Genomic DNA, 21,105 nt, shown 5'->3' with positions numbered 1-21,105 from the left:
AAAAGCACTGAGGTGAAAGATCACTCGTATTTTCGATATTTCCATGAATCCACGGTTCCCCAGTGCACTCATCACTGAATGCTTTAATCGTATGCCATGTGTACTGTCAGATAACTTTTAGAAATTGTCGGCTACGTATATTTAATATTTTTAAAATCTCATTATTATGCAATCACTAGGCTACCAAGGAATGGCATTTTGTTTGTTGTTTTTTTTAGCCGTATACACCGTTTCAATGAGTTATTTTGTCAGATAGTCGAGTTCCTTTCATGTCGTATTCACATAAAATGTGCAGTACACAAGTTTGCAGCAGCAATGCCATTAATTATTTTCAAGACATAAATAAACTTGACCGGGATTTTAAACTGTAGCATTGCATCTGAGTATCTGCAATGGATTAATTTATTAACACATCAAATGTCGCCTCTAATGACTTTTTTTTAAAAAAAAACATTGTTCTTTGAGATTACAGACAGTATATGCATGCAAATGCAAAACTTTCAACTAAAAAAAATGAAAATTATACAATGAATGGAAGGTCCTTGGGAAAAGGTGATGAGCAGAGAAATCTGGGAGTGCAGGTCCATTGTGCCCTGAAGGTTGCTGCACAGGTGGTTAGAGTGGTCAAGAAGGCATATGCTTTGCTTGCCTTCATCGGACGGGGAATTGAGTATAAGAGCTGGCAAGTCATGTTAAAATTTTACAGAGTTTGGTTCGGCTGCATTTAGAATACAGTGTACAGTTCGGGGCGCCACATTGCCAAAAGGATGTGGACGCTTTGGAGAGGGTGCAGAGAAGGTTCACGAGGATGTTGCCTGGTATGGAAGGTGCTAGCTATGAAGAGAGGTTGAGTAGGTTAGGTTTATTTTCATTAGAAAAAGGGAGATTGAGGGGAGACCTGATTGAGGTAAACAAAATCATGAAGGGTATAGACAGGTTGGATAGAGACAAGCTTTGTCCCAGGGTGACGGATTCAATAACGAGAGGTCATGCTTTCAAGGTGAGAGGTGGAAAGTGTATGGGGGATACACGCGGCAAGACCTTCACACAGGGGGTGGTGGGCGTTTGGAACACGTTGCCAGCAGAGGTGGTATAGGCAGGCACGATGGAATCATTTAAGATGCGTCTGGACAGATCCATGAGTAGGTGGGGAGCAGAGGGATACAGATGCTTAGGAATTGACCAACAGGTTTAGATAGTACATTTGGATCGGCTCAGGCTTAGAGGGCCGAAGGGCCTGTTCCAGGGCTGTAAATTTTCTTTGTTCTTTGTTTTTTGAAAAGCAGTATGTAAAATCGACATTAAATGTCCAATCAAACATCGAAGGAATATCTGCGTAAAGCATTCTTTTTGCACAAAACAAGTTTTGAATCAAAGGCAGCTTCGATGATTTACACACAACAAAGCGGTTCAAGACTAACGCGAGAAGCTCTGCTCCATCCCGAGGGACGAAGAAAAATCACGTGATATTCAGTTTCAGCTACAAAGAGATTCGGCTAAAATATATTGTCTTGCCCACGGCTTTTCCACATGATATGATTTGTTTTCTTCCATAGAAATTTCCCCACGTTGTTTAGCTCTTCTCTGAATTTGTTCTGGGTTGCTGCATAAATGCATGAGTTCAGGAAACAACTCAACAACTTCAACATATTTCCTGTTTCAGTCGCGATGTATTCAGGGTTGCTAAAGTCACCTCGGGAATAGTTAGGGTGTGACAATCTGGTAATGACCAAACTCACCGAGTGCGTCAACCAAAGCAATATGAAACTGCCTGATACCGAGAACAATAAAATTATGGACTTCCTCCGGTTTTCCATCCCTGATTGTTTTGGCTTCTCAGTTCTATGGCCCTGGAGTCCTACGCGAGTCCTATTCGCCACGACAACACGGTGGATGGTTAAAGAATTAAACAAGAAAATTAGGAGAAATGGAAGCCAAGCAACCCAGGTGCTGTAGAACCAGACAAACGCCATTCCGGGAGATGAAGCAAAGAAAGTTACACTTGACTGGCAGCCCCATTCAATTTGATTAATGATTTGCTCTGGTTCATATGCAAACAAAAGTGGGATGTTCTTTAATAAGATCAGAACGGAGATGATTATTAATATTGTGATTGCAGTTTTCTTTGTGCAATATTTTGTCTTAAACTTCTGACAGCAGATCGCCACAAATCTGTCAAAAGTGAAGGAAACGGTGAACCAAACAGTTAGATCCAGACCGATGGTAATCATGTATACAATGAGCTTGCACACAGGTGTGTGGGACAAGAAGGAAAATGGGAAGTGATAACTCAAAATACGATACACTATAATACTATTGATAATAACTAATATATCCGATGTTGCCATGGCCACCATGTAAGCCGGGATGCAGTTGGAAAGACCACAGTTTCCTCGGAAAAGAATTAAAATATACATCATGTTCGCTGTCAGAGAAACAGAAATTATCGTTAATATTGCAATGCATTGTTGAAACAGAGGAAAAGATACTTTTGAACACATTCTGAGTGATTTACAAAATAGAAAATTTACCCAAGCATTTAATATGCCGTTCCAGTCATCATTCTATGTGGTATTGTCGGACTGTCTTAAGATCAACAGACATATTTTCAGAGGACTCTTATGTTGAATTATTATTGCTAAACTACGAATGTTTCGAGAAAAGGGGAATAGGAAAAATTGTCTCGACATGATTCTCGATATTGTCCTTGTAACACTAAGGCATACAGTATGTGGCATTAACATTGTAAAACGAAACTCAATGAAACACAAACTGATTGAATGGTTTACCTGGAAGACTAACAGCTGCGAGAAGTGGATAGTAAATCTCTTTCAACAGCAAAATCGGTGCTTTTGCCATTTCTGAGAATGAATGTCTTCAGCAGAGGCTGAAGGTCGTTGACTGGTGTGTGGCCAAGGTATGGAAAGGTAATGTGCATTTATACATGCATCAGACCTCTGGAGAAGCAATTATCTCAAATCATCACTGATTCTACTCACATTCACCTGTGCAAAGAAAATAAACTTTACTTTTGCATAATACCCGAAATAAAATATGATCTGCACCTGGCATCGTTGACTTCATTTCCATTGCCTTCCCTGTTCACTGGATTCTAATGTCATGTCGTTTACCTCATTTCTGAATTTTGACCGTTTTCCTTTGCGTGAAATAATCTTGCCTCGTGAGTTGGCATCTCGGTCTTTTTTGTCATTGATCAATTGTCGACTGTTCTCTTCTCTGGCCAATTGCCAATTGTTACATCAATAATGCACATGGGGGCTCATCACAATCTAACCATTGTACAGTTTCTGAAATTGAATCCTCAGTCATTTTCTTTCTTGCCTTTAACATTTCCATCCTCCCAGCCAATAACACATTCTAGTCAAGATGGGAATTACATAATTCATGTGATAGCCTGGAAATGAACACCGAGCACTGAATGAATCGAAGTGTTTCTTTCAGAAAACACAAAGCAGCTACTAATGTTTAAGAATATAGAGGAGGTATTGAATATCAACACATCAGGAATGAAGTAGTGTCAGAGAAATTAATTGGGCCATATAATCTCCTGGTCCTGATAAACTGCACTTTGGAATCGAAAAGATGTAACTCGAATTGTAGTAGAAAAATTGGTTTCAATTTTTCAAAACGAAATTGAATTCGGAAAGAGTACAAGAGTATTCTAAAACTGCCAACGTGTCGTACGTTTTGAAAAATAAGGGACATGACCAATCATTTTTCACCGTGAGACAAACTGCTGAACACCTCCTGCTGAAGACAGTGCAGCAATTCAACTGTTCAGTTAAAAATAGCAGTCCACGTGGAAAATCACAGATTCATCAAGCAAAAGCGACATGGTTCCAGAAAAGGAAAATAATTTCTGAGAAATTGGTTCGAACTTTTCGAGAAAGTCTCACATTAATGGCGAGGAAGAGAAACAGTCAGAGTGTTCAAACTGACAGAAGGCATTTCGCAATGAACCATGCATAAGGATAATACACAAATGTCCGTGGTATTGGGGATAGTATATCAGCATAGTTTGAAAATTTGATATTTGGCAGGAAATAACAAATGGTCTTCAGGAGTGATTTTCGGAAATGGTGATCTGTATCGGTAGGTTTTATCAAGGCTTCAACAAAGGTCACTCCTGGTACTACAAATGTTTTGTAATCGACGTTAATAATTTGCAGGAAGCACTTTTGCCAAATTTTCAGACAATACAACAACAGGTGACGTGGCAAATTCTAAGGGTGGTACAACGAATCTACGGAGTGGTACTGATGGGTTAAGTAAATGGGCATAATTATCCCCACCGGAATAAAAAGTGAAAATTAGAGACGTTGATCATGCTGAAAGGAAGAACAAGAAAACGCAGCATAATTTAAATGAAAATGACGGAAAAAAGATGCAGAACATAAATGCTTAAAACATAGGAACGCACTGGGATGTGCAAGAGGTATTTAGGAAAACTAATTGAATTTTGGCCCAAATTTCATAGGGGTTGGATTAGAAGAATATGTAATAGTTACTGCAATGTGCTGGTGAGGCCACATCCGGAGTACTGTGAACAATTTCCATCTCCTTATTTAAGAAAATGTATTATTTCTTTAGGGGCAGTTCACGAAATTTCAGATACACAATCCCCGGTGTGAAGGTTCTGGCAAATGTGCAAAAGCTTAATGGAAATCTGCTGTGGGAAGTTTAGAATTACGAGAGATGATGTCATTAAATGTGTAGAATTCTGAAGGGACTTGACGAAGTAAATGCTGAGAACACGTTCTTCTTTATCGGAGAGTCCAGAATTAAATGATATTGGATCAGAATAAAGGCAATTCAATTTAACACTCAGATAAGATGGAATTTCTTCTCTCAAAGGATTATGCCTCATGGCCCCTTGCCCCAGAGAGCTGTGGGTAAGCGTCCAAGCTTCTATTTAAGGCTGAGATCGATAGATTCTGATCACGAAAGGAATCAATAATTAGTGGAAAAGTCAAGAATGGGAGGTGAACAATATTGGGTCGACCGTGCTGCTGTTGCATGTCAGAGTCAGCTCGAGAAGCTATGTGGTCTATTCATGTTCATACTTCCTGCGACCTGATGGAATTCATATGTACGACTTATCACCTCAAACCGTATTTGGTTGCTATGTCCATTGCCAGGCAGAGAATTATTTTGTGTTTTTGCAGCGTGAACTGATCAACTATTGCCTCCTTAACATCTTAGCAATCAACGCGAGATTACTGGATATAATTTTGCTCTTTGAGATGGAATGTTCATTCTCGGACATTGCGTCACCATATGAGATAACATCATCATTGAGCCACAGGCGAAGCACTGGTGTTATTGCTCACTTTCTGCTCATGTTCTTCGGTTTCCTCGGGCTGGTGATGTCATTACCTGTGGTGATGCCATTTGCTGTTATTTTTTCTCAGAAAATGTTCTCATGCAGCTTCGTGTTTGCTGCGATAGGGTTAGGGTTAGGGTTAGGTTTAGGGTAAGGGTTAGGGTCAGGGTTAGGGTTAGGGTTAGGGTTAGGTTAGGGTTAGGGTTAGGGATAGGGTTAGGGTTATGTTTAGGGTGAGGGTGAGGGTTAGGGTGAGGGTTAGGGTTAGGGTTAGTGTTAGGGTTAGGGTTAGGGTTAGCGTTAGGGTTAGGGTTAGGGATAGGGCTATGGTTAGGGTTAGGGTTAGGGTTAGGGTTAGGGTTAGGGATGGGTTAGGGTTAGGGTTAGGCTTAGGGTTAGGTTTAGGGTTAGGGTTAGGGTTAGGGAGTAGGGTTAGTGTTAGGGTTAGTGTTAAGTTTAGGGGGTTAGGGTAAGGGGGGTTAAGGTTAGGGTTAGGGTTAGGGTTAGGTGGTTTGGTTAAGGGGTGTTAGGGTTAGGTTTAGGGTTAGGGTTACGGTTAGGGTTAGGGTTGGTGTTGGGTTTAGGTTTAGGGTTAGGGTTAGGGTTAGTGTTAGGGTTAAGGTTCGGTTTAGCGTTAGGGTTAGGGTTATGGATAGGGTTAGGGTTAGGTTTAGGGTTAGGGTTAGGGTTTGGGTAAGGGATAGGGTTAGGGTTAGGGTTAGGGTTAGGGTTAGGGTTTAGGGAGATAGGGTTAGGTTTAGGGTTAGGGTTAGCCACAGAATACCCCCTACACTACCTGCCTTCCCCTCCTACCTTACCGGTATTTAACCCATCTACCTAACAGTACCTGCGGTTTTTCACTCTGCCTATTACAGCCATCAATCACACACCCTAGCTCTTGTAAATTCCTTGTTGTTTCTAGCTCTCTGTCCAAGTGAACCATGCGATCTGTAGATGTTAAACGCCATTGACAACTTTGACCAGAAAACAATGTTTCCTCTTGAGGGCCGGTCTAGAATGTGAGGACATAGTTTCACGGTAAGGGTAGCAAATTTAAATCAGATAATAAAGTAAATTACTTCTTTTAAAGGTTGATGAATCAGTAGAACTCAATCATCCAATGTGATGGATACCAGGACACTGAGCAAATTTAAAGAGGAGATTCTTAATTAGCAATGGTTGAGGGGTGATAGGGAACAGGGACTCTAACCCCATTTTCCAGCACATGATATGGAGTTCATGTGACTTGCAATCGCAACTACGCAGTTGAGTAGTTCTTCAGTGTTAGGAGATATTGTGCCTCTGCAGCACATTCAAACAGTGAGTTCCAGAACGCTGCAATATCTGGGTGAAAGAAATATTTCTGCTTTTCATTCCGTCTTACATTAGAGATCAGCTTTGTTGAATTTGGGTACCACTGCCGTTTAGCAGAAGATGTTGGAGGTGATCATTTCCTGTTTTTCTCTCATTGGTAAATACATCTGTTCTTTGACATCAAAGTCGGGTCTTTAAGAATTTGGGGCATAAATGTTACAGAAACCAGCAGACAGGACACAGACTGAGTAGAAAATTTGAAAGAAAACATGTCGATTCTAGTTATTCAGACCTACTCAATTATGGGAGACCAGAGAGAGGGAGAGAACAGTCACCACAGGAGGAGAGTAAGGGATCTGATTGTGTAAAAAAGGGACATCACAGGTAAAGCTGTAAATTCGCTGCTTGATAAGTAACGTTTTATTTGAGCACTTAAATTGAAGAAATATTTCATAGATTAATAACTGATGGCCAGCATGAAATGGAAAAATGAAATATTAAAGCTAATAATTTATAAGTGCATTGCCAGGCAATATATTGTCCCTGCATAATCTGGGAGCTGGTGGACAACTTCGTGGTTTATACATACCCTACCTGTTGCCTGTCCTGGTTGCTTAACTAAATCTGACTCAGTTGGTTAACTGATTCTGAGCTCTGAACTGCAAAGTCTCAGAGATTGGGAGAAATACCTGGATTTTGTTTTTCAGGAGTGAATCATACATTTCAGAATAATTCCTTCAAATTTGGCCAGTGGCCGCGGACAGAGACAGGGAGGGGAGGCATGATGTGTTGTTTGCCTTGTTCCAATGCAAAAAAATCTTGAAGAGGCTTGACAAGATGTTGGAGTGGCATGGGTTGAATTCAGATGTAGTTATTCATGTGGGGACCAACACCATTGGTAAAAGTAGCCATGAGTATCTGTTCAGAAAATACCAAGAAACACGAACAAAATTACAGAAAATGACTTCAACGGGATCGACCACTGAACGACTACATGAGCTGCATGTAAATTGGTATAGAAATCAGAAAAGCAAAGAAGTAAACAAGAGGTGAAAGGAGTGATGTGGGAATGAGGCGTGCCATTTCATGCGCTATGTTTCTCCATATTTGCAAAACAAGTTGTTGTGAAATTGGAAAGTGCAATCTATCAGCACGGATTTTGCTGCTGATTAACAGTAGATGTTGCTCTTGTATTCACTCGAGAATTCACTCGTGTGTCCGCGTATGCACTGACTGAACGAATCCTTTACCACACTCTGACCAGACGAAATGCATCTCCCCAGTATGTATTTCCTTGTAGTTCTGCAGGTCAGATAAATCTCTGAATCATTTCCCAGAATTGGAGAATTTGAGTGGTCTCTCCCCAATGTGATTTTGCTCACATTTCTGCAGGTGTGATGACTGAGTGAATGCCTTTCCACAATCAGAGGAGCTGCATGGCCTGAACCAATTGTGAACTCACTGCTATGCACAGAGTCAGGATGACTAAGAAAATCCCTTCCACGCTCCGAATATGTGGATGGGCTCTCAACAGTATGAGCTCATTGGTGTCTCAACAGGGTGAAATATTCCTGAATTTATTCCCACATTCAGAACACGTGAACAGCTTCTCTCCGGTGCCAGCACGTTGACATTTTTGGTGTGGAGAAGAATCTGGGAAATCTTTCACACCATCAGAAAAGAACAATGACCTGCCCCTGGTGTATCTATATCCATGAAATTCCAGTGTTGACAGGGAATGGAAACCGATCCCACAGTCCTCACATTTCCAGGATCCCCATGATGTGGGAATCGTTGTGTCTCACTAGGTTCAACAAACAGTTAAAGCCGCATCTACATCGAACACGGAAATAGTGCAATGGGCGAGGCCAGACAACTCAAATCATTGTCAAGCAGGCAGCCCAGACCATAAATTTTACCGTTTGCTTCGGTAAGTGTACAGTAAATAATTACGCAGATGAAGTTAGCGAGATTGAATACCAGGTTTAAAACGTACCAAAAATCTATTGACAAAATTACTCAACGAAACACAAAGAGAACAATAAAGAACAGCGGCAGAACTCAGTCTATCCAAAATAGATTAAAATATGCTGTTCTGAATATACACAACCGGCCTAATATGCAAACACCTTTTAAAACGCAGTACAAAAAAAGTCAGATACTTACAGATTGCAGTTAGAAGGGCAGAGAAAGAGTTGCCACACAGCTCACTGTTTATAGAGTCAGAGAGTCATAGAGATGTACAGCACGGAAACAGAGCCTTCGGTCCAACCCGTCCATGCCGACCAGATATCCCAAGCCAATCTATTCCCACTTGCCAGCACCCGGCCCATATCACTCCAAACCCTTCCAATTCATATACCCATCTAAATGCCTCTTAACTGTTGCAATTGTACTCGCCTCCACCACATCCTCTGGCAGCTCATTCCATACACGTACCAAAGTCTGCATGAAAAAGTTGCCCCTCAGGTCTCTTTTATATCTTTCCTCTCTTACACTAAACCTATGCCCTCTTGTTCTGAACTCCCCGACCCCAGGGAAAAGACTTTTTCTATTTATCCCATCCATGCCCCTCATAATTTTGTAAGGTCACCCCTTAGCCTCCGATGGTCCAGGGAAAACAGTCCCAGCCTGCTCAGCTTCTCCCTGTAGCTCAGATCCTCCAACCCTGGCAACATCCTTCTAAATCTTTTCTGAAGCTTTTCAAGTTTCACAACATGTTTCCAAACAAGTTCTGGGCTGAGTTAAACTGCTCAGTTAGAGACCTGACCACTCCACTTTCATTCGATAGGTCATTTCTACAACATGACAACTTCGAACTGATATCTTAACTGTCTACATATAATCAAAAAGCCTCTCTAAATCACTCTCAGCTGGTTTATTGACAATCTGAAAAAACGGACAGAGTATCGATCAGATAATGAACAGCTTTTAGAAGAAAAATAAGGGCTAGCTTTGTGAAAAATAGTGTGTCATAGCGTTATTGTTTGTGCCACTGTCAGGTCACTGGAAGACTCTTATTTGGTGGTAGGAGATATGGTCTCAGTGTTTTTCCAATCTCATCGATGTTTGAAAACATTGATGCCGAAAGAGCAAATGGACATTTTTCAGTGCATTTCATTCATGTCTCATTTAATTTCGTCATTATACGCACATGATTTTGAGATTTCTCTGTGCAAATCTTCGCCTTCTAGTAACAAGTAAAAGTAATTATGAAAGGAATAAGAATTGATTATAAATACAGAGCAGAAATCTATTTACTCTGGAATATCTATTTCCACTCCCCCTCAAAACTGTATCCATGTATCCCACTCTTTTTCCAAACATTCTTACTCTGCTGCCTCTAACGTACATTCTCCCCATGCACCGAAAGGACCTATAAAACAGACCCATGCTCACGATTTCCGGCAATGGGCAGTCTCTGCAGACTTCCAGGGATCACTTCCATTCCCTTCTGTTACTGCAAGACAATAACTTAACAGAAGAACGAAAAGAAAGGAACGTTCAAGCAAGCAGTTCGCACATACTTCCAGGAGAGAAAAGAATCGTTTTGTTTGGTATAGGTTTGCTGTCTTTATTTCGCCATTCCTCTAATCGCTGGATTGCGATCATTTGGGGTTGGAGCTTTGAACCCACCCCCACACCCCATTGAGACCAATTAAAAAAGATGGTGTCTTCGATCTGCAGCCAATTGTATTTTGAAGTGTGTTCCAACCCAGCCATTGCAATGCGAGATCAGCATTTATTTCCCATCCCTAATTGCCTAGAGGGTAGTTAAGATTCAACCACATTGTTGTGGATCTGGAGTCAATTCTTGGATAGACCGAGAGCGGACAGCCATTTCCTCCCTTGAAGGACATTAGTGAACCGGATGGTTAGTTTCTGACAATCCGAAATGTGTTCATGGCCATGAGAACTATTCTATCTACATTGTTATTGGATTCAAAGTCCACCGTTTAACTGCGGTGGGATTCAACGCTGAGACCCTCTCGATCTCACGAGTAACACTACAGAGATAATGCCACTATGTAATCCTCCCATTGTTTGAGTTGGAATTCTTTTGACACGACTGGTGCCTTGTTTCTTGGAAGTGAAATGAAAAGTGTGATAGTGGGAACAGGATTAGCATAAAGGACATGTGAGCCTTGATTGCATTTTGCTGACATACTCTGTTAGGTAAGTAAAATTCTGGTAAAAGAATATAGATTCAGAAAATTGTGAAGATGTGATGATTAATTGTTCGCAGATTTAAATTACAGATAAGGTGAAATCTACTGGACAGAACTAAACTGCTGAGATAGAGAGCTGAACACTTAGATAGCGAGTCACTCTACTTTCATTCCATAGGTCACTTCTGAAACATGACGACTTTGGACTGATACTTCAACTGTTTACATATAAACAAAAAGCCGCTCAAAATCATTCTCATTTCTGTACCAAATCAGTTTGATCACAGCCCGGTCTGATTTATTAACACTCTGAAAAAAATCAAGGACAGAGTATCCTTGAGCCAAGGGGTTTTTTAAGAAAAAAAAACGACTAGTTTTGTGTCAAAGTGTGTCAAATCGTTATTGTTTTTACCACAGCCAGTTCTCTGGAAGACTCAGAATTGTGAGTGGGAGAGTTTGCATTAGTGTTTTTCCAGTCTAACCAATATTTAAAACCTTTGATGCAGACAGAACAAATGGACATTTTTCAATCTTTGTCATTCATGTCTCAGTTAACTTCACTATCCAAACATGATTTTGAGCTTTCTCTGTGAACATCTTCACCTCCTTGTATCCTGTAAAATGAATTATGAAAGGAATAAGTACTGATTATAAATACAGAGCACAATTCTAGTAACTCTGAAATATTTATTTCCTCTCCCCCTTAAAACTGTACCCATGCAAACCACCCTCTCTCCTATCATTGCTACTCAGCTGCCTCTAATATACAACCTCCCTATGGTCCAGCAAGTACTGGAACTTTTACGCCTCTCCATTTGACCAAAAAAGAGGGTGCCTTTGTCTCCAGCCAATCGCATTATGAAGTGTGTTCCAACCCATCCACGGCAATGCTATATTAGTATTTATTATCTAATTTCATAATTTCCCAAAAGGCAGTTAAGATTCAACAATATTGCTGGGTCTGGAGTCACTTCTTGGATATACCGAGTAATGACGGCAACGTCATTCCCTGAAGGACATTCGTGAACCAGATGGGTAGTTTCTAACAATCTGCAATGTTTTCATGGCCATGAGTACTTTTCATTCCAGTTTTTTTGTTTAATTCAAACTCCACCGTTTTTCCGGACTGGGATTCAACCCTGGGACCCAGAACATTACCTGGGTCTCTGGGCTAACACTCCAGAGATAATAACACGAAGCCATGCCTCTTAATGTGGGAGTTAGACTCCTCGTGACACCATTGGTGCCCTGTTTCTTGAAAGTAAGATGAAAATTGTGTGGTGGAGGGTGGTGGTAACAGCATCACTACAAAGGACATGTGGGCCTTAATTGGATTTCACAGCCTCTCATCGGCAGAGACCCGTGTTCAATTCCCGCCTAATGTCTGTACGGAGTTTGCATATTCTCCCTGTGACTGCGTGGGTTTCCTCCGGGTTCTCCGGTTTCCTCCCACAGTCCAAAAATGTGCAGTTTAGATGCATTGACCGTGCTAAATTGCCCGTAGTGTTACGTGAAGGGATATGTGTCTGGGTGGGTTGCTGTTCGAAGGGTCGTTGTGGACTTGTTGGACCAATTTTCACAATGTAAGTAATCTAATATACTCGTTTAGATAAGAAGATTTCTGGTGAAAGGAATATTGATTCAGTAAATTGTGAGAGGGCGATGAGTAATAGGTAGCAGATTTAAACCAGAGATGAATGGAAATCTACTGTCTCGAAGCAGAGTAATCTGTAGGATTCACAACCCAGTCTCTATGATTGTATATGCAATGTGGATGCCAGGACACTGAGTACTTTTTTTAAAGATTACTTACAGTGTGGAAACAGGCCCTTTGGTCCAACAAATCCACACCGACCCTTCGAAGAGCAACCCACCCCGACACATCTCCCTTCACATAACACTACGGGCGATTTAGCATGGCCAGTTCACCTAACCTGCACATTTTTTTGGACTGTGGGAGGAAGCCGGAGCACCCGGAGGAAACCCACGCAGACACGGGGAGAATATGCAAACACCATACAGACACTTGCCATTAGGCTGGATTTGAACCCGGGTCTCATGGCGCGGTGAGGCAGCAGTGCTAACCAATGTGCCACTGTGCCACCGTGTCGCCCAGTCGATGAAGGAAAGCAAATTTGTAATTCATATGGATTGTTAAGTGGTAGAGAGCTGGCAGAAAAATCCACTTGAGGCTGAGATGAGCTCACTCATCATCGCAGTAAATAGCAGAGCAGACTCGAAAGGCTGAATTTCCTCCTCATGTTCCCAGTGCTTATGTTCTTATGTTAAACAACTGTCAAGAAGAAAATCGCCACCATCACTGATGGAGATTTGGGGAAAAAGCAATGGATTCAGGTGAATTAGCATTACAAATTTGGATAACGAGGATGTGTGTGACAGATTGTGTTTTATACGTTTAGACTGGACAGTACATTCCAGACATCCACAATAATCTGTTCTGAATGTCTATCGTTTACTTACAAAGGTGCCTTTCGTCAAACCATATCCTTCAGTGAACGATCACTGGGGATTGAGAATGTATTTATTTCCCCGGAGTGTTGTGTTCCCGGGAGTTATTAAATAATTTATTATTGGATGCACAATCCCTGATGTTGGTGATGAAGGTAGCATCTGTTGATGATACTTGCTGGAATGCACATGTTTCCCTCTGTTAATATTTATTCTTCAACTGGTAATGTTTTCAGACGATGTTCCCTATCGGTCGAGAAATGTGGCGAGCCAATGATAAATTCTTGGAAGATACATTAGGAATCAGATTCAGGGAATCAGAAGTATAAAAATGGACAGGTTATCATGATAGGGTATGATGTCGATGGGAGAGACTTTGACGAAAGTTATGAGTTAGGTGTTCAAAGAATAATTCTAGAGGCAGTTTGACTCGGTGAACTCAGCAATGGGAGGGACACAGCACAGGTAACTGTTCAGAGGGTAGTGAGTGGTATTCCTGGAGAAAAGATGAGATCCATCACACTGATGTCCACACACGCACTCTGTTAACCTCACCCTGACACGCTTCCACTCACACTGTCACTGTCATCCTGACCCCCTCCTATATCAGTCCAGCGCCATCATCCTGTCCCACTCATAATTATTCTGTCACTGTCACCCTGACCCACTCACAATAATCTCTCACCATCGCACTGACACCCTCCCATTCACTCCTTCGCTTTCGCCCAGACATAATATATTCACTCCAGCACTGTCACTCTGACACCTTCACAGCCAATCTGTGACTGTCACCTAAACCCCCTCACACACCCTCCCTCACCGTCAACCTGAACCCCTCACACTGATTTCGTCACCATCACCCTGACCCTAGCAGAGTCAGTCCCTGACTCTCACCCTGGAACTCTCAAGTTCACACTGTCACCGTCACCCTGACACCCTCACACTCATCCCATCACTGTCACCTAGACCTGCCCACATTCACTCTGTCACCATCACCATGACTCTCTCACACGCACTCAGACATCGTCGTCCTGACACCCTCACACTCATACCATCACTGTCACCTTGACTTGCTCACATCCACTCCATCACTGAGTCCCCCACTATTATCCTGACACCCCGCACAGTCACTCCCAACTCTCAACACAATCCCCTTACTCACACTCTGTTAATGTAACTCTGACCCGCTCACACTAACTCTGTCATTGTCATCCGGACCCCCTCAAACTCACACTGTAACAGACACAATGTCCGCCTCACCTTCACTCTCTCACTGTTAAGCTGACTCCCTCACCCTCACTCAGTCACAGTCACCCTGAACACCTGATATTCCCTCTCCCATTGTCACCATAAACTCCCCACTCACTCTATTACCATCACCTTCACCCACTCCCCTAAGCTCCATCACCATATCATTGACCACCTCACGCTCACTCTTTCGTTGTCACGTTGACCCCTCAAGGTCACTCCATCACTGTCACCCTGACCTCATCATACTCACTCTATCATCGTCACCCTGACCCCCTCACGTTCACTTGATCTCCATCACCCAGACTTCTCACATTCACGACGTGACTATCGCCCTGACCGTCTCAAACACAATCCATCCACACCACACTCACACCGTCACACTCACATTGCCACTGTTACACTGAACCGCTCACACTCACTCTATCACCATCACCCGACACACACACTTACTCAATCACCATCTTCCGCACTCATTTGCACTCATCACATCACTGTCAAACTCACCTGCTTGCTGTGCTACTGGAACCCTGACTCCCTCACACAAACTTCATCACCATCACCCTGACACACTTACACACAGTGTATCCCTTACCCACTCAAATTCACTCTGACCCATTTCTCACCACTCGGTCACCATCAACCTGACAACTCACTTTTACCCCTTCACCGAAATCCTAACGCCCTCACACTCACTCTGTAACTGTCATCTTAACTCACTCACACATATCATCACTGCCATCCTAATCCCCTCAAAATCAATTATTCACTTTCACCCTCACGCACGCACTCACTCTACTACCATCATCCTCACACTGTCACACACACTCCGTCATTCTCATCCTGACTCCATCAAAGTCACTCCATCACTGTCACCCTGAACCCAGCACACTGAGTCAGTCACGAGATCCCAACCCCTCACATTCATTCCGTCACCCTCACCCTGTAACTATCACATTCACTCTATCACGACACCCTCACACTCATTTATAACCATCGTGGTGGCCCATTCACACTCGGTCTATCTCTCTTACATCTCTCATACACCATTACACTAGTTGGATCACATTCACTCAGTCACCATTACCCTGACTCTCCCACAGTCAGCGTAACCCCTCTGATATTCACTGCATCACCGTCACCTTGAATCCCTCACTCAATCCGTCACCATAACTCTGACTCTCTCACTCTCACTCACTCACCATCACCATGATCCCCCTCACTCACTCTGTCATCGTCACTTTCAACCCTCACAATCTTCCTGTCACTGTCACCATGACTTCCTCACACTCACGCACTCAGCATTACCCTGATCCACTTACACTGACTCTGTCACTGTCATCATGAGCCGCTGACACTCATTCCATTACCGTTATATGCACACACTCACAATCACTCAATCAACAACGTCCACGCTCCCTCACACTCACTCCATCAGTGTCAAAATTAACTCTTCACACTCACTCCCTCACTGTCACCTTGACTCCCTCACACTTACTCCATCACAATCACCCTGACAAACTCACACTCAGCCCGTCACTATCATCCTTACCCACTCATATTCACTCTGACCCATTTCTCACTAACCCATTACCATTACAATGACCCCTCGTACTCACTCCACCACTGTACCCCAGGCCCCCTCACCCTTGCTCTATCGCTGACACCCTGACGCCCTCAAGCTCACTCCATCACTGTCACACAGTCCCCCTCATACTCTCTCCATCACCGTCACCCTGACGCCCTCACATTCACTCTGTCCGTCACGCTAACCCTCTCACACACACTCCCCTGAATGTCATGCAAATCCCCTTGCACTCACTCAAACACCTCCATCCTGATGACCTCAAACTCAATCAGTCACCGTAACCTTGGCTCCATCACATCCTCTCTGGCACCATAACCCTGACATTCTCACACTCCCTCAATCAACAGCACTCGAACTCCCGCATACTCACTCCATCACTGTCAAGCTGAACCCTTCACATTCACTCCGTTACTGTCACCATTACTCTGTCACTCTCACTCCATCACTGTCACTCTGATCCTTTCATACTCTCCGTCATTGTCATTTCGGCCACCTCAAACTGACACTGTCACAGATGCACTGGCCCCTTCACACTCACTTGGCCACTGACACTCTGACCCCCCTCACTTTCACTCCATCACTGACACTCTGGCCCGCTCACACTCACTTCGTCACTGTGACCTTTTACACATCAGACTCAATCCCTTACTGTCTTCCTGACACGCTGAAACTATCAACCTGCATAATCACCCTGTCACCGTCACTTCGACCACTTACACTCAATCCCCCACTATCACCCGGACAACCCATACACCTCACTGACACACTCCCACTCTACTAAAGTCACCCTGACTCCCTCACACTCACTCCATCACCGTCAACTTAACCCCCTCAGACTCACTCGCCTACCATAACTCTGAATCCATCACATTGTGGGCGGCAAGGTCGCACAGTGGTTAGCAATGCTGCCACCCAGCGGCAGAGACCCGGGTTCAGTTCCCGCCTCAGGCGACTGACTGTGTGGAGTTTGCACATTCTCTCCGTGGCTGCGTGGGTTTGCTCCGGTTTCCTTCCACAGTACAAAATAATGTGCAGGTTAGGTGAATTGGCCATGCTAAATTGCCTGTAGCGTGAGGTGAAGGGGTAAATGTAGAGGAATGGGTGTGGTGTGGACTTGTTGGGCCGAAGGGCCTGTTTCCACACTGTCATTAATCGAATCTAACCACCCTCACTCTCACTCCATCACCGTCATGCTCACTTCCTCAGACTCACTCACCATCACACGCATTTCCCCCACACATTCCCAAACCTGAGCACATCTTCGAATCCGTCGCCAGTGCATATCCCATAAATGGTATTTGAATCCATCCTCTCTGTTCCCTGAGTAATAGACAGCGGTACCCCAAAATGTTTTCCATGCATAATAGCCTGTTCCCGCTCCCCCACTCTTCAGGTACAGCCACAGGCTATGGTGCCAACTCTCACATTGACCTCCCAGGAACGTTCAGTATTTTCACCCTGTGTCGGTAGCAACGGAATTTGGCGCCAGACACATGCTGTTCCACTAGCAACTGCGTGAAACACCACACCCCATGTTTTCCCGTAACGATGGCCTGATGTTCCAGACCTTCCTCTGTTAGCTGATCAACTGCCTGAAACTCCGCAACTCCCATTTTGTCCTCGTAATGGCTGGTCCTGCACGCTCCCGTCACCATAGCAATGGCCTGAAGTACCATATAAAGCCCTCCTTTCCCATGGTAAGGTTAAGATGAGGGAGGATTCCAAATGCAGAGGTTTGGAGAGAGGGAGATTGGGAGAGTAAGAGTGCAGATGTGGAGAGTTTGAAGAAGAATGTGGAAGGGATGGACAGTGAAAGAGAGCGTGTAAATGGGAGGAAGGGAGACAGAGGGTTGTGTGAGGGTGGGAGCTATTAGGGGCGAGGGACTATGGGAGAGAGATGAATTCTGCCGAGGCCTCATAGGGTAAGTGGCCCAGAGAGGAAAGCAAGGGCAGAGTGACTCTAACCCAATTCCTGAGCTCAGGTATTGGTCACCTCCCCTCCCCTGAGGACCAGAACGTTGGGCTGAGTTTTTCTCTCTCCAGCTCAGTTTCTTTAACACAAAGACAAACAAAAATATCGTTGACTGATGCTTGGTGCTTTTTGTAGAGCATTTTTATTGTTTCCAAATTGAAGTGATAGATACATTCAGTGGGATGGTAATTTTTCTCACAGACCCCTCAGTTGAAAGAAACGTTGAAATGTTTCCTTGTGATCCCCTCGGGGATAGGTTTGCTAAAAAAAACAGCAGTCCCTTCAAACTGAAACCAATGCACAAGTTTGCTTCATTTCTGAAAATTTGAACTTAAATGAGAAAACCCCGGGTGCATTGATTTGATTGTTTGTTTAATTTGAATAAAGGGATATTCCAGCACATTCTTCAGCTGTTCTCTGAACTTCGTCTGGGTGACGGCTTTAATTATGATGTTTGTGCAGCAACTGAGGCACTGCAGCATGAAGCCGAGCTTCAGCACAGCCATATCGAGATATACAGGGGTGTTCACCATCCCCACGATCCGGTTCGTTATAGAATACACCATGAACATTGACCAGAAAAGGATGAAATTAGCCAAGATCGCAAACAGTAAAATGATGGACTTTTTTCGATTTCTCATTTCTGTGTCAGACTGAGTCTCCCCATTGGAGTGAGCTCGGAGTCTTCTGCGGGCTGTGCTGGTTACTAAAATGTCTCTGACGGTGAAAACATTGAGCAGCAGAATCAAGAGAAATGCGACACCCGGGGTTAGAATGTGGTGGAGGGACTCGATTGGCACCCAGATACTGGAAAATTGAACATTATATCTTGAATCACAAAACCAGCGCTCGTTCGCAAACCAATAGTGAGATGTGAGCAAAAAATACCAGAAAATGTTCTTCCAGCAGCTCAGCGCAGTCACGATTCCCAAAACCACAGCCGCTGTTTTCTCACTGCAATATTTACTTTTCAGATTCTGGCAACAAATGGCCACATTTCGATCAAAAGTGAAAGTGACGTTAAACCAGACAGAAATGTCAGTGGCTGCATAAAGCAGGACGGCGTGGATGTTACACACGGGAAGAGATTCCAGGAATAAAAACTGTTCTGCATAAACAATCGGAATGTGTCTCAATATCAGGTCGAGGATAATGACCAGGAGATCCGCCGCTGCCATGGCCCCCAGGTAACGTCTGACACATGGAGACAATCCACAATCTTTGTGAAGCAGAACGTAAATCGTAATTATGTTAACTGTGAGGAAGGAAAACAAACAACTTATACTTCAACATGGAAGCAAAATGACCAGTTTGATTGAGGACCCAAAGAGATATCCAACTGTGTCACTGTATGGATAAAATTAGAGCTGAAATTGAGATGGTCATTTCTGAATTAACGATAAACAATATGATGTATACCATAAGAAACCCTCCCTCTCAAAACACACAGACATGCATCCTAAACAGTAGGTGGTTTCTGGAACATTCCCACACACTCGATCCTTTTAAAGCATTTCTTTTCAGTTCCTAATACGGACAGTGCAAACGTTGTTGTTCTGAAGGATTCTCTCCCAATTCTTTGACTACCAACAGAGGTTGGAAATTTCTATCTTTTAGTCTGAACTGCATTTGATCCTCTGTCGTGTCGAAATGTAAACGAAGGGAAAATATGTTGACCCCTTAAACTGCAGAATGGCACCTTGGAAAAATATTTCCTTCTTCCTGGGATGTGATCTCTTCCCTCAGGATATTATCTTTATTGAAATTCACTGATGTCTAGCCGTTCACAAATGATGCTGGACACAGAAGGTTCTGGGGAATGTCGGGTACAGAATACTCTGGGGAATGACGGGAAAAGAATGTTCCAGGGACTGTCGTTTGCAGTATTTTCTGGATAATATCGGTTACAGAACGTTCTGGAGAATATCGTGTAGAGAATGGTTCTGGGAAAGTCGGTTACAAAATGTTCTAGGTACTGTCGAGTACAGAATGTAGGCTATAGAATGCCCCTGTCTGTACAAATCACCAAAACATCTTCGAGCCATTAGCCTGTGTCAGGCAGATGCCCTATGAGGAGGAGCTAATACAGTCTGTTGCAATCACACGGAAATACCATTACAGTGCGTCTTTTGCCCATTTAGCACTTCACCCACACTCGACGAATCAGTATGAATATTGATTATCTCTGTCTCCACTTCTTTCTGGGCAAGAGAATTCCAAACACTCACAATCGCGTGAGAAAATAAAATAAATCTCTTCACTCCTATAATAAATGAAAAATGCCCTCTTCAAAACAATTCTGCACCCCCCAGGTGCAGTCTCATGGCTTAATAAACAACCATTTGTGATTGAATCTCTTCCGTGAGACCCTTTCTGAACCACAGATCGTTCATCAATCAAACAAAATGTTTCTGAGTAACGAAAGCCATTCCTTGAAGAAGAAAACAGCCTTGAAATGTCCGAAAAATGGTGGCAGAGTTTAAAAGTTCCAGCAGGAACACACAAAGCTACATTGTTCAGTTTCCGATTCAACATTATTTATCTCATTTCTTTAGGTTTTTAACCTAATATTAATTGGAGTGCAATAGACTCAGCGAGTCCCACACTTGGGGCTAGCACAGGAAGGGGAATTCCACAACGGGGTCTCAGGCCAGAATTTGAGCATTGTGGAGTCTGGATACTGGGTCCGTTGTGGTCCAGAAGCTGGTTTCAGGACATTCAGGAGACTGGGCCTGGTGCAGTCCGGAGTCTCAGCCTGGTGTGGTCTGATTTAGGGATGGTGCTTTCTGGAGACTGAGTCCGTTGCACACAGGACACTGGGCCTGATGCTGTCTGGAGACTGGGCTGGGTGTGGTCTGAATATTGGCCCCAGTGTGGTCTGGAGACTCGGACCAGTGCAGTTTGGTGCAGACAGGAGACTGCGCCCGGTGTGGTCCAGAAACTTGGACTAGTGTAATCTGCAGACTGGGTCCAGAATGGTTTGGAGACCGTGCTTGGCGCA

General features: G+C 43.5%; 1 protein-coding gene across 1 annotated transcript; it reads right to left on the bottom strand.

Moving 5' to 3' along the window:
• Positions 1–1,496: 1,496 nt before the first annotated feature.
• Positions 1,497–2,859, bottom strand: LOC148142445 (putative G protein-coupled receptor 139). The gene is made up of 2 exons (XM_087976582.1): positions 2,790–2,859; positions 1,497–2,425 (listed from the first exon to the last, which is right to left on the bottom strand). Exons 1-2 carry the CDS (start codon positions 2,857–2,859, stop codon positions 1,497–1,499), a joined length of 999 nt encoding a protein of 332 aa, XP_087832708.1.
• Positions 2,860–21,105: the final 18,246 nt, after the last annotated feature.

The sequence above is a fragment of the Chiloscyllium plagiosum genome, unplaced genomic scaffold, assembly GCF_037043375.1.
Source record: "Chiloscyllium plagiosum isolate Xiang-an unplaced genomic scaffold, Cpla_swu_hap1 HiC_scaffold_29, whole genome shotgun sequence".
NCBI classification, from domain to species: domain Eukaryota; kingdom Metazoa; phylum Chordata; class Chondrichthyes; order Orectolobiformes; family Hemiscylliidae; genus Chiloscyllium; species Chiloscyllium plagiosum.
The sequence above is the reverse complement of the archived record's forward strand: the minus strand, read 5'-3'. Positions and strand labels throughout refer to the sequence as shown.